This window comes from Podarcis erhardii (genome assembly GCF_964252035.2).
Source record: "Podarcis erhardii genome assembly, chromosome: 5".
Lineage (NCBI taxonomy): Eukaryota > Metazoa > Chordata > Lepidosauria > Squamata > Lacertidae > Podarcis > Podarcis erhardii.
In genome coordinates this window covers 65,306,073-65,319,118 of record NC_138509.1, presented here as the reverse complement: position 1 = coordinate 65,319,118, position 13,046 = coordinate 65,306,073, and the positions used below count along the sequence as shown (strand labels likewise).

At 41.7% G+C, this 13,046-nt stretch overlaps 2 protein-coding genes across 3 annotated transcripts in view; one reads left to right on the top strand and one right to left on the bottom strand.

The window, feature by feature from the left end:
* TM4SF19 (transmembrane 4 L six family member 19) overlaps positions 1–13,046 on the bottom strand; it is a 92,772-nt gene that overhangs the window by 24,242 nt on the left and 55,484 nt on the right. The gene's annotated exons all lie outside the window — the stretch shown is intronic.
* Positions 258–11,844, top strand: ING5 (inhibitor of growth family member 5). 2 transcript variants are annotated; one of them, XM_081863541.1, is made up of 8 exons: positions 258–410; positions 2,602–2,673; positions 3,597–3,763; positions 4,976–5,087; positions 6,749–6,842; positions 7,108–7,243; positions 7,894–7,955; positions 8,325–11,844. In XM_081863541.1, the coding sequence occupies exons 1-8, from the start codon at positions 371–373 to the stop codon at positions 8,362–8,364; spliced, it is 723 nt and encodes a 240-aa protein (XP_081719667.1). In that variant the 5' UTR covers positions 258–370; the 3' UTR covers positions 8,365–11,844. The 2 variants fall into 2 exon arrangements, with proteins under 2 accessions (XP_081719667.1, XP_081719668.1); XM_081863542.1 differs by having other exon boundaries at positions 284–414.

Here is a 13,046-nt window from a genome sequence, read left to right as displayed (position 1 = left end):
GTGGCGTTTTCCCTTCCAAAGAGACACGTGTACGCCTGGAACTGCGTCACGCGAAGACCGCGCGGGAAAGACGTAGCCAGACCTGCGCGGGAATTACGACGGGGGGGGGGGGAGAGAGAACACCACGTGCCGCCGCCGCGGACACCGGGAAACGGCCCATTCCCGATGATGGCGAGCGAACGTTGACGTCGTATTCCCCCGCCACGCCCCCTTATTGCTATGCAGAGGCGGCTTGGCCAATCGGCGGCGGCCTCTCATGACTATGCAATGAGAGTCCCGACCGGCCATTCCGAAGGCGCCCGCGTGACAGCGCCGAGCGCGGCGGCGGGGCCGGAGGGTGGGCGTTGGCTGGCCGGCTGGCTGGCGCGAGATGGCGGCGGCGGCCTTGTACCTGGAGCACTACCTGGACAGTGAGTGAGTGCGGCGTTGGGCAGAGGGAACGGGAGGGAAACAGGCCCACGCCAAAGCCGGGCGGGGGCCACGCCGGCAATTGCGGCTGCGTCACACAGACCCGGCGAGGGAGGGAGGGAGGGAGGGAGGGGGCGGCGGGCGAGGTTTCTTGCTGCGTCATTGCGACGCGTAAAGGAGGGATCTCCGCGCCGGCCTTCTAAGGGTGCAGCTGCGATCCTTGGCCACCAGGGGCCGCTCCTGCTCTACTATGAGCGCCGCCTGTCAGACGAGCAGCAAAAACATCCCCCTCCCAATGCTTTTAAGGCGCGTCGTGTTGCGCATTCTCCGGGATTGCCACCTAAAAATAAATAAAAATGTCAGGGTTCCTATTCTTGCCCCACTCGTGTGACCGGTAGAAATTCAGCAAGTCAGGTGGCGAGGAAAGCTCCATTATTTGTAGACGGCTGTTGAATTCAACATAGGAAGCCAAAGCAGGGCATAATACTAATACTATTAATAAAAGTCGCTTTAATATTCCCATTTATTCAGCCCCGTGCGTCAGTACTTCGTTAGCAAAGCTGCAGACCTCTCAACTTAAAAGACACACGGTTATTTTATTCTTAAAATCTGTATGCTGTTTTATTGTCAAAACCTCTGATCCGTTTATGTCGAGAATAATATACACATTAAAGTTACGAATAAAAGACAATAAAAACAAGCTGACCTAAAGGAAGCACAAGTTTTCATAAAATGTATGTATTTCAGTGCTTGTTAACTTTACATACCTTGTGCAAATAAATGTGTTGTGCAGTAGGGAAGCAGATGCTCACCAAATGCATAATTGGAGTGGAAAGCTCCAAACACAAAGACACCCAAGAAGCCAAAAAAATGATATATTTTTTTGTCGATGGGGTAGCAGGCACACTTCCTTAGCTATAGCACCACCTGGAATGCTTCTGTCTCCTCTTTAGCAGGCAAGTGAAATTTCCTGCTCCTGTATGGGACAACTTGTATTTGAAGAGTCTCCATGTTTACTTGTTGAAAAGATGTCATTTGGCATGTGGGCATTGAAGCCCCCTGCAAAAGAGGACTAGACAGATCCATGGTGAATAACCTTATCAAGGCCTACCAGCCATCATAGCTATGCTTTGCCTCCATGGTAAGAGAAGCAATAACGCTTCTGAATACTAGTAGATGGAAACTACAGGATGGGAGAGTGCTTTTGTGCTCAGATACTGTTTGAAATTTCCCCACAGGCATCTGGTTGGCCACTGTGATGACAGAAAGCTAAGCTAGATAGGCTATTGTCCTGACCCAGCAGACTCTTCTTATGTTCTTATAGTGGGACCATAGAATAGAATAATATACTTCTTCTGGACTCTTCGTGAAAACTGAACTTGTAGATGTTTGCTTCCTTGATGGGCAGAGCAATCCTAACCATGGGCAGGTGGCAGCAGGACATGACTGCCACAGCCCCACTGCTCACACTGATGAGGGTGGAAGGGCAGGCAGAATCCTGCTATGCCAGCCTGGAGCTGGCATACTAATTGGGCCAGATGCCATCAAATGATGGCAGTAGGGCTTACTCAAGTTCTAGTGGATCCCAGAGCAGTTTAGTTCTTCCCCACTCCTGGATTGCCCTATTTTGAGGCTTTCTGTTGAGTACTAGCAGAAATGGGGAACTCCACAGTGGAGAAGTGACACTGATGCCACTCCACAGGCAGAGACTAGTGGAGCTGCTTTGGGATGGGCAGAGGGAGACCTTTGCTCTGTCTTGGATGGAGCTGGGAGGTGAAGTCTTAACAACTTCTAGAGGGCCACTGGTTCCCCATCCCTCCTGCACTTAACCATGGTTTAACATTATATCTGAACATGGCCACAGTGACATGAGGTTGGTGGTAGCAGTAAGGCCCATGACTCTGATTATTCAGAGATTTCAAGTAGAGAAGATTCCTCTTGGGATCCAGCCAAAGGTTTCTTGGACTCTGGTACCTGCCCCGTAGCTAGTGGGAGCACCCACCTCAACATGCCATATACAACAGAGAACAGATAAAGAGGAAGGCGGTAGGGTAAGGTATTTATGGAAAATAGGGTACCTGGCAAGGTGTATGGATGCTTTTTGTTATGCATAGTTGGTTTGTGAACATAACTTTTATATTAAGAAATTTATGGTAGAGAGGGGACTGCAGCATTTCTGTTTTTGTATTTCAGGCATTGAAAACCTCCCTTGTGAGTTGCAAAGGAACTTCCAACTTATGCGTGAGCTGGATCAGAGAACAGAAGGTGTGTTCAGGTATTCTGGTTCACAGATCTTCTTGTGAGCTCAGCTCATATTAGATTTGCACACATCTGAGATTCACTTGTCACATATATTCACTGGGAAAGTGAGAAGTAGCCCATAGCAGAGTTCCTTCAGCCTCCCAAGTTTTTGCTATTTCAGTGCAACATGAAGATGGGGTGGGTGGGTGTCATCGTGTGGCCAACAACTGATTCCATTGTTTCATGTGCACCACTTCTAGCAAAGCTTGTAGGAGCAGAATTATATAATTCTGTATTTACATTTGAGTTTGACAAAGCCTTGCGAAGGACTGTAGATGTGTATGAATTGATCTTGCAAGCACAGTCTTGCTACTTTTTAGTCAGTTGTGCCTTACTAAGGTTGGAGAACATGCCTGCTCATTTGAACTTTTAGAAGCACAACTCAAGAATTCAGCTGGCACATGTGCTTTGGTTTAGTTCCAAGTATTTTAAAATGAGGGAACAAAGGACCAATTAAGTGGTCAGATGAGAAAGAGGGCAGGACTCTTCACTTTTAATAGTCATGTAGTTGAGGGAATGTCTGCAGGTGTAGCTTGCATAACAAGCTATGCCTCCTAAAAATCCTTTTTTACACAGCCACTGAACGTTCAGAAGCCCTGTACCTTTCCTCCCCTGGCTACCCCCAGAGAGACATTTCTTTCATCGTTTCTGAAAAGGTTTCCAATGGTGAAACATATAGTTTGATCCTAAATCAATTTACTTACAAATAATCCCACTGAGTTCAATGGGATTTTCCCGCAAGTAAATGAGCTTTGGGTTGCAGCCTCACAGCTCAGTCTTACTCAAAATTAAGCCCCATAGAGCTCAACGAGGCTTACTTCTCAGGTAAGTGAGTATAGGGCTGCAACCTCAGTCTCACGCACATACTGTCTCCCATTGCTCTTCAGACAAGAAAGCAGAAATCGACAGTCTTGCTGCTCAGTACATTTCAACAGTGAGGAGTTTGTCATCAGAGCAACGGGTGGAAATCCTGCAGAAGATTCAGAATGCTTACGCAAGATGCAAAGAGTACAGTGATGACAAAGTGCAGCTGGCTATGCAGACCTATGAGATGGTAAGGTTAGATTAGGTAGACAGAGGACTTGTGTTTCAAAATGAAAAATCCACCCTCTGTGCTTCTTACTTCTCCCATAGCTACCTCTGAAGCTTGTATTACAGGTACTAGTCTTTCTGCGAAATTAGTAGCTGTCGACTGACACAGACATGAGGATCCATGATCCCGGGTTCAGTTAGAGATAAAGAAGATAACAGGCAGGCTTGCATCATACATTCTCTACTTCAAAAAGAATCCTGATGTGGACTGGGATTGTGTACAAGGTTGTGACCTCCCCCTGTTTAATCTTTTACAGTCTGGGAGCAATGGGGCAAAAACCTGAGGCTAAAGTTATGGTGCTGGCAAGCAAGTAGATTTGTCAGCAGTGCATTTATCAAAATTATTTCTGTGGCTACATGTTCTTATTCACTGGACTATTACAGACAGAGAGTTGTTTTCTGAGGCAGTGCAGGAATCTTCACTGCTTTGAGAATCCAGGCTATGGGGTTTATAGTGAGGGTCAACAAAACTAGACTTGCTAGGATTCATGGCTCCCTGTTGTGGGAAGGGGTTGGGGTGGTCAAGGACCTGCCACATTTCCTTAATCTGTACAAATGTGAATGACTATGGGTATTTCCAGACAACCTGTTCATTGAGCATTCACCCCGATTTGTCAGCACAAGTTTACAGGGAGCTTAGATATTGGCTACTTAATGAACATTCGTTCTGATTTGTTTGTGAGGTTAGATGACACTGAGTCAAAGCAAGTGTTATCTCAGTGCATTTTCATGTCACTTTCCTTAATCACCAAAAATCTGAGCTTTGGGGGAAGCAGGTTTCTTTCACAAGACCTCCCAATCAACTATATTTTGCAACCTGAATTTGCTAGTCTGTAATTGAATCCCGCCTGAAAATAGGAACTGTCTGGAAGAGTCTCAAGACTACAGAGGGACTGTGTGGTTTGTATTGATCACCTTCCTATGGTAGCTGGTTTTTCTTCTCCCTCCCTCTCACTGCTCCCTAAATGGTCTGTGATTTGAATTTGTGTGGTACCCACAAACACCCAGAAAAGTTAACAGTGACACCAACCACAGGTCAGGTGAGAGAGGTGTGTTGAGGTGCATTGAAGTGATAAATACCAGAAAAGGAAGATAGCAAGTTGATTCTGATGATTTCTAGAGATATTACTGGATTTTGTTTTCTTTAGCTGTGTGGTCTCTCTTTCTGATGTAGGTAGATAAGCACATTCGACGGCTGGATGCTGACCTGGCACGATTTGAAGCTGATCTGAAGGATAAGTTGGAAGGCAGTGACTTTGAAAACCCTGCAACGCAAAACCTAAAAAGTGTGTACATTATGAATAGTGTCATCTCACTGTGAGGAAATCCTTCTATATATTTTTTTGATTTGTTATTATTATCATCTATTAGACTTACAAAACATTTAAAAACATAAATACTAATACATTATACCATAAAAAACAGAACAAAACAACCCCCGTAACAGCTACAGGAAGCTTTGGCACACACTAGAACCTAAGCAAACATCTTATGTGAGTCTATCGAAAGCCTGGGGGTGGGGGATATAAGGCATTACCTGGTGCCAGAAAGATATCAACAAAGACACCAGGCAGACCTTTCTTTCCTAGGAGAAGCTGTTTCTCATACATCATGAGAGTCTTGTATAAAAAGCATACATGCCTGCTATGAAGAACAAAGGGAGAAATCAGTGAGGAGAGACATTTAGTTGGACAGAATTGAGCCATAGTTTTTCTTCAATACGGTTTCCATAATTTTGGCATAAAGCAGGCAAAATTATGTTGATTAAGTTAATATTAGGAAGAGTCCTCTTACCTCAAACCACAAATCCACGTGGTCCAGTTTTGCTTTATAACCTGTGTAAATTCTTTCACAAGATATTGTGCATTGACAGTGGCTTCAGTGTTCCAGAGTTCTTACTCATACAGAAAATAAAGTAATACCAAGTTTCTCCAAACTCATTTTCTAATCCTTTAGCTTCTCTTAGTAAGTATTTTTGATAAAGCAGTTTGCCTGTGGATTGCATTTTGTTCCTCTGAAATTATATATTTGTTATAAGATCATATATAGAACAAAAATTCTATTAAAATAAGAGTCTGGTGCACAGTGTTAACAGGGTAAAACTGTAGTAGTATTTTTTTTTTAATGATTATGCATATAAACAGCTTAGGGTGATTTGCAGGTATGTATATATGAGCTATTTTCATTTGAATTATTGTCAGAAGCAAATTTATCAAACATTAGTTTATTAGGTACAATCTTCAATGTATTTTACAAGGGAGTAAACCTCATTTGACTTGGTGGGTCTTACTTCTAAGTAAACCTGTATAGGATTTTACTGTTAGACATTTTTTGAGTGTACGAGTAGAATACATTGTTATTTATCTTAATGCCCCAGCTGACAGCCAAGTTATTTGAACAATCGTACAAAAAGATACATAAGATTTTTGTCCAACAGGTAATATCTTAGTGATTTTGGTTAGTTACAATTTTTACAAATGTCAGGTTCAGATAACGGGGGAAGTTGTGCTGGATAAAGTTGTAGAATTTTTTCAATGTATAGCTACATCAGAGGTTGCATTGGCAAATGGCTTCTGAACAAGGGTCACTTTCCAATTTATATAACGTCTGGAAGAATAGATGAGAGAAAAAAGAAAAATTAATCATTTTTGAATCATTATGGTGCTTCAGAATAATTGCATTGGTACCTCGGGTTACAAACACCTTGGGTTACAAACACTTTGGGTTACGCTAACACGGAAGTAGTACCTCAGGTTAAGAACTTTACCTCAGGATGAGAACAGAAATCACGTGGCGGCAGTGTGAGGCCCCATTAGCTAAAGTGGTACCTCAGATTAAGAACGGACCTCCAGAATCAATTAAGTTCAACCAGAGGTACCACTGTATAGTATAAAACCTCTGGTTTTTCTTCTTATGGTGTAGTTAACCAGAAATAACTGTCTTTCAGAGGGGCGAACTCCAAAGGATAAGAAAAGCTCTCGGGGTCGAGGCCGGCGAACATCCGAAGAAGATGTCCCAGTTAAAAAGAAACCAAAACGAAGGTAAGTGACTGCAGTCTGCAGTTAGCTTGTTCAGAGCAGCTTCCATTTGAATATTATTATTTTTTTGCCAATGTGCCATAGTAACCAGTTTTTTTGGCATGCTTAGTTTCACATGCTTTATACTCTCTCCACTTTTGCTGTCTTGGTACTCTTCAAACTAACTGACCTCCCAAATAGTTCTAGTTAGTTTCAAACTGGAGATTTTTTTTTTTACCAAGAATCACTGGCATTTACTCAATATTTGTTCACGTTGCTCCCATTGCAGGTCTGAATTAGCGGATACCATCCTGTCGGTTCATCCTTCAGATGTCCTAGATATGCCGGTGGATCCCAACGAACCAACGTATTGTTTGTGTCACCAAGTATCCTATGGAGAAATGATCGGCTGCGACAATCCTGATGTAAGTACTGAGGTAACCCAATGTGGCCGTACACACGCCTCCCTTCTCAAATTCTGCATGAAGGTGCTTCCTTTAGAAAGAACGGAACTATGCAAGGGGAAAGAACCCCACCCAAGTGACCAATAGAAGCTGCTTCCAGACTTCCCCTGGTTTCTGAGCACAAATTTGAAAGCACTTTTCTACAGCAAAAAATCGTAGCTTACATATATTAAATGAAAAGGCGGATCTGGATCTTAGGACTCACTGGATTTGATACTTCACTCCGTATTTGAAGTTGTTTGTGCACCTCTCATACATATACAACCCTGAGGTCATGTCTACACCCCAAGCTAACTTGCTTCTATTTTCCCCACCCTGGAATCTTCGGATGAAGGGCATTATACAAATTTTAATAGTAACAGTGTTAATCGTTTACATCATGCTTTACAGGCCATTTGCAGTGAGTAGTGCATCCTGTGTCTGCAAAATTTGGGCACTTTGCAAGCAACAAAGGGCTCATGAAGTTTCCTATGTGATGTGCAGTGTATGCCCCTTCGATTGTGACATGCCAGCCCCAACCAGGCTCCCATTTCTGTTAAATCTGATAAGATAAATTAATGTTATCAAGCTCTCTAAGAAAAAACATCTTTTTATTCTTCCCCACAATATAGTGCCCAATCGAATGGTTCCATTTTGCTTGTGTGGACCTCACCACGAAACCCAAAGGGAAATGGTAGGTGTCATGTATAATAGCTTTCTACACTTGTGTTTTCTTCATTGATACTTTCTTCACTTTACCATAACAAAAGCACAAAGGTCCTTGACCGAAGGCTCACAATCTAAAAGAGACAGCAAGGTGATACAAAGGGATGGGTCAGCCTTTGCCAGCCTTGTGTCTTCCAAATGTTTTGGACCACAGTTCCCAAAAGCCACAGCAGCATGGCTATGCTGGCTGCAGCTGATTGGAGCTGCTGTTCAAAACATGGTAAAGACTAGAACCAGGAAGTTAAATGTATAATTCTTGAGTTTTATTTCCCCCCAAATGTGAAGTATTCCCAAAGTAATGCATTGAACTGAACACAAGTCTTTTTTTAACCCTTAGGTTTTGTCCTCGCTGTGCTCAGGAGAAGAAAAAGAAGTAGAATGGGAATGTACAGTCTGAAAGAAGAAAGAGTTTAATATATTCGTACATGTTGCAATATTTTATTCTATCTTTTTTTGTCACTTACCTATCTTGTTTGATTTGATATTTAGCAGTGGCCAGTCATTTTTCTTAACATGGGGGGGGGGGGAGCTATCCTAATGAGAAAAGGAGGATGTGGAGGAGGTTTACTGTGGTGATGGTCACCTGGGTTTCACACTTCTGTGGCACTGCAATCAATGTTATGAAGTACTAAGAGTAGCCCTGCACTGGAATTTCTGCTCACGTACTAAAAGTCTGTGAAATTGCCTATATGGCCTTGCAGGTGAACGATGATTTTTTGTTTTGTTTTGTTTTGTTATCAACTGGGTAGTCACTCTGCTCCGCACAATATTTATGAAGGATTTAAAATCTTTAACTGCATCTTTACAGAACCTTGTAACTACTGTCAAGGAAGGAATATGCTGCTCTGTTCCTCAGTTGCAGCAAGCGAAGAATTGTTTCTTACAAAGGCAGATGAAAAGTAATGGGTATTATTTTGGTAAGGTGTGTTCCGCAAGTAAATTTCAAGAGTAGTACACCTGTTCCAATTGCTTCTGAATTGTACACTACTGCCTCTGCGCTTCATACAAGTCCCTCTGAAGTCATCTATCCTAACCTGATGGTAAGCAATGAATGCTTAAATTGAGGTACAAAATGTCTAGGAGACATCAGTATAGTTTGATTCACTCATGAAACGAAAATAAGGCTTATTTTTCATTGGCTAAGCTATTAGATGTTAGACATTAACAATCAGGAAAACCAGATGTAAAAAGAAAAACTTTTTTTTTAAAAAAGGAAAGATTCCTAGGACTGCAAAGCACTAAAAGCAATTTGGTGTAATTTTATACTGAACTTTATCTGGTGTGAGATGTCTGTTCTCTTGTAAGCACCGAGATGCCATCCAGTATAAAATGTGAATGTGGGTGCCCCTGAAAGCAGCTTTGAGTTGGGAGACGGACAATATTTTCCCCCAGGAAGCTGGTACAGCCATTGTTGCCTGTGATGCACACAATATCATCACTATCCTGTCTGATAATGCAGGCGGTTTGGATCCAGAGTGTTCCTTTCATGAACCCACCCAGGGGTGGCTCTGGGTAGGATTTTTGCATTGCAGGTGGTTGTAGTAGTAAGCCCTCGAGGTCCCTTCCAGCTCTCTGCAGTTCTATGAATGAAAGGGCATTCCCATTGCAGAAGGGATTGAGATCCAGGGGAGGCTCACACTGGAGGAAATGGAGGAAAGGCAGATTTCGTTTATTCCCTCTACATCTCCCCATGCCACCTCCCACACTGTTAAGGAGGGTCACCCAACTTCTTGGCATGGTTTTGCAGGGGGGAAGGAAGAACGATGAAACTCACCTCTCCCTCCTTTGTGGGCATCCCCTGGGCATTCACAGGAAATGGATCCGTGTCAGGGTTTGCAGGCTTTATATGTAACATCAAAAACATGCAAATGTTGTTTGACCAAAGACAATATATAGGGAGATAAAAATTATACATCATGGATCATGTTGACTCTGTCATACCAATATTTGTTAAAGATGATCATCTGTCTCCAGCTTTGCATTTCGCAGCTAAAGGCTGGAAAAAGCAGGTCAAGAAGGATGGATAAATAATATTATGTACAATGGCTAGTTTGTCTCAACTGTGCTTGCATTGTGAGATAACGTTGATTATTTGCATATGGTGATTAAAAAGCAGCCAGAATATAGTGCACACGGCTGTTATCCGTTCCAGTGGTGTGGAGTTTGTTAAGGATTCAGGTATATCCCAAAATCACAGTGATGAGTTAGTTATGTTTCCTTCTTGAACAACTTGCACCACATGATACCTGCAATTTTGCAGTAATTTCACTTCCCTTCTGGAAGGTAAAGGAGAAATCTATCACAACAACAAAAATGTGGAGTTAACAAGTGTAGCTTTAAATTGAGAAAAGGTATATTTGTTTTTTTCTGAAAGGACATGGTTTGGGGTTTTTTTGTTAAGAAAGAACACAAGTCCTATGTTCTTATTTCACGTGACATTGATTTTGCATGATTTTGTAGGCAATTCAGTGAAAGTATTCTTTATTTGTATCACTTTACTTTCTATAGCTCCATCTAGTTTTCAGTGATCACATGCACATTTGCATTGGCCACATAAGAGTGAACTAATTTTGGAGGTTTGGTTGTCATAACTTGCTCTCAAAATGTTTTGTCTCTACGTAATGTTCTGCTGTTGTCAGGCTTAAGTACTTACTGGAGTAAGTTGTCACTCTGAGAGTTAACCCCTAAATATCATGCACACAACTATGGAACTTAATGCAGACAATGAGGACATTAGAACATTATGTCTTCCATAACCTTGTGCCCTCCAGATGTTTTTAACTACAGTTGCCTTAGCCAGTGTGGCCAATGGCAAGGGATTATCAGAGTTGTAGTCCAACCTCTGGAGAGCACTAGGCTGGGGATGGTTGTCCTATGAGACAGCATTTTCATATAAAGTTTGGGGTGCACTATATTTTCCCAACATGAAGCCCTTGAGATGTTTTTGGCTACAATTCCCTTTAGTCTTTGCCAGCATGGCTGTCCAAAACATCTGGAACGCTCCAAGTTGGGGAAACTGTTTCTCTTTTAATGCAAAGCAATCTTCTGCAAGATGTGATCCACCAAGCTGTACGTATGTGGCTCCAGCAGTGTTGTTATGGTTATCAAGATGCTTGACAGTTCCCTGGCTTTTGTAGTCGTGACTACAAAATAGGAAATGAACCTGATGGCAACAACACATAGTGGATTGTAGATGGACTTTTTTGGGGGGGTCACAGCTTTTGCATTGTGCATTTAGATTTTAGTAGGAAGTCTTATAATACCTCATGAATCAGTAGTTCAGTTATCAATAATGGACATGTGTTTTAACTTCCCATAAAGTCATGTTAGCTTCTACTATAATAGCAATGACTTTCAAGATCTATTTCCCCTTTTTTCAACTTACGTTGTATCTTAGATAATGGAAAACTAGTGCTATAGGTTGGCATACATCTTGAAAGTCCTTAAAATGTGTTTGGGGGTAGGAAGTTAGTGCTGCCATGTAGGTATTGAAGCAACCTGGACCTGTTACTTTACCATAAACTAGAACCAAGATCATGTTTCCGTCCCAAGGAATTGAATGTTTTGTTTCCTTTGAGGCTCCAGACAGTAGTGGTGGCGGCGGCAATTTCCCAGTTATATCTGTACACTACAGATGTCACATGTTGCTGTCTTGACTATAAACTGATTGTCAACCAGATCATGTTGTTTCAAGTTTTTTATAACCATGCTGATAATGAACATTGGGCATTCTGGTCTGTGAAGAATGTATTCTCCTGAATTTTGAATGTATCCTGTTTAATAATAATTATCTTTGTCAGGATTTAGAGCACAGGAAAAAACTGAAGATAATCTTCCCTCCTTTTTTTTAAAAAGAAGATAAATCTACATATTTTGTGGTTGTCGCCTTTTTTCATAGTTTATCTCACAAGTAATCAAATGACACAGCCTATACTTTCTTGTCAAAGGAATTAGATTTATGTTTTCTTTGTAAATGGAAGAGAATATTAGAAATCTTTTTATTACAATGTGAAAATGTTTATCTGTATTTTTGATCATGTTATAGATATAATAGGTATATTGTTACAAATAAAGTATTTTTGAGAACAAACAACTGCATGCTTTGTTTGCTTCTGAGGTATAGTGTGCGAATGGCAAGTTCATTCTACCAACAAAATGTATGTACATATACTTCTAGCATTTAATTGGGTCTTGTGGAAAACACTGGTTACTTGCATGTATAAAGGTGGACAAGAAAATCTTGGATCCTGTGAATTGTCAAACCCAGCTAAATGCACTAAAGTGGCATGTAGAAATTTGAGAGAACACTGAAGTGTCATTTGGTTAATCTATTCTGAAACCAGAAAAAGTACTACGTTGGAAATAAATTCGAAAACCCACTCTTGGACAATACCTTTATCAAGAATAATCAAAGTTACAAAATCATTAACAGAACTCTTCATGAGGGTGGATGTTAAGCAAAAGGGAAGGGAAAGAAACTTGATGAAACAACAAAAGAGCATCCTTTGCTTTGATCTTAAGTATATTAATTACAGCAACCATGACTACCAAACTGCAAAACCTAGCACGCTATCACTGTTCATCCTAGAGTGATGTACAAATCTGGATCTTTATCGTGAAAAGGTGCCAGATGCGATTCTCAGATCTAGATTGCAGCACCTGGTACAAAGTTTCTACACTACTTTGGAAACGGTGCTGATAACAACCTAAATCTCTTCCCTGTTCCTCTGCGGACAAACGTCGGCTCCCTTAGCCAGTAAAGCGAGACCAGTCTTCACGACTGGACTTACGGTAACTGTCAGGGGTCCTTTATCTTTAGGCTTGGCTGTCTATGTGCATGCCCTGTTGGTACTTAATAGGCATAAGAGAATCAACAAATTAGATGGCAAATGCAAATGCAAAAAGGAACTCTTACAGCTCTGCATGGGAAAGACTGAAGTTGCTATTTGAATATGTGAGGGTGTGGACTACAGTTTAATTCAGTGGCTGCTGTTTTCTATACATTTCAGCTGTGCAAGTCTAAATAAGCAGTCAAGAAATGCATTTATTAGCACAGATC

Bases quoted from the DNA above. Each gene is read 5' to 3' on its own strand.
- ING5 (XM_081863541.1), top strand. From the start codon at position 371: ATGGCGGCGGCGGCCTTGTACCTGGAGCACTACCTGGACA. The intron at 7,244-7,893 runs GTAAGTACTGAG...CCCACAATATAG, and splicing joins TCGGCTGCGACAATCCTGAT to TGCCCAATCGAATGGTTCCA. The intron at 7,956-8,324 runs GTAGGTGTCATG...TTTAACCCTTAG, and splicing joins ACGAAACCCAAAGGGAAATG to GTTTTGTCCTCGCTGTGCTC.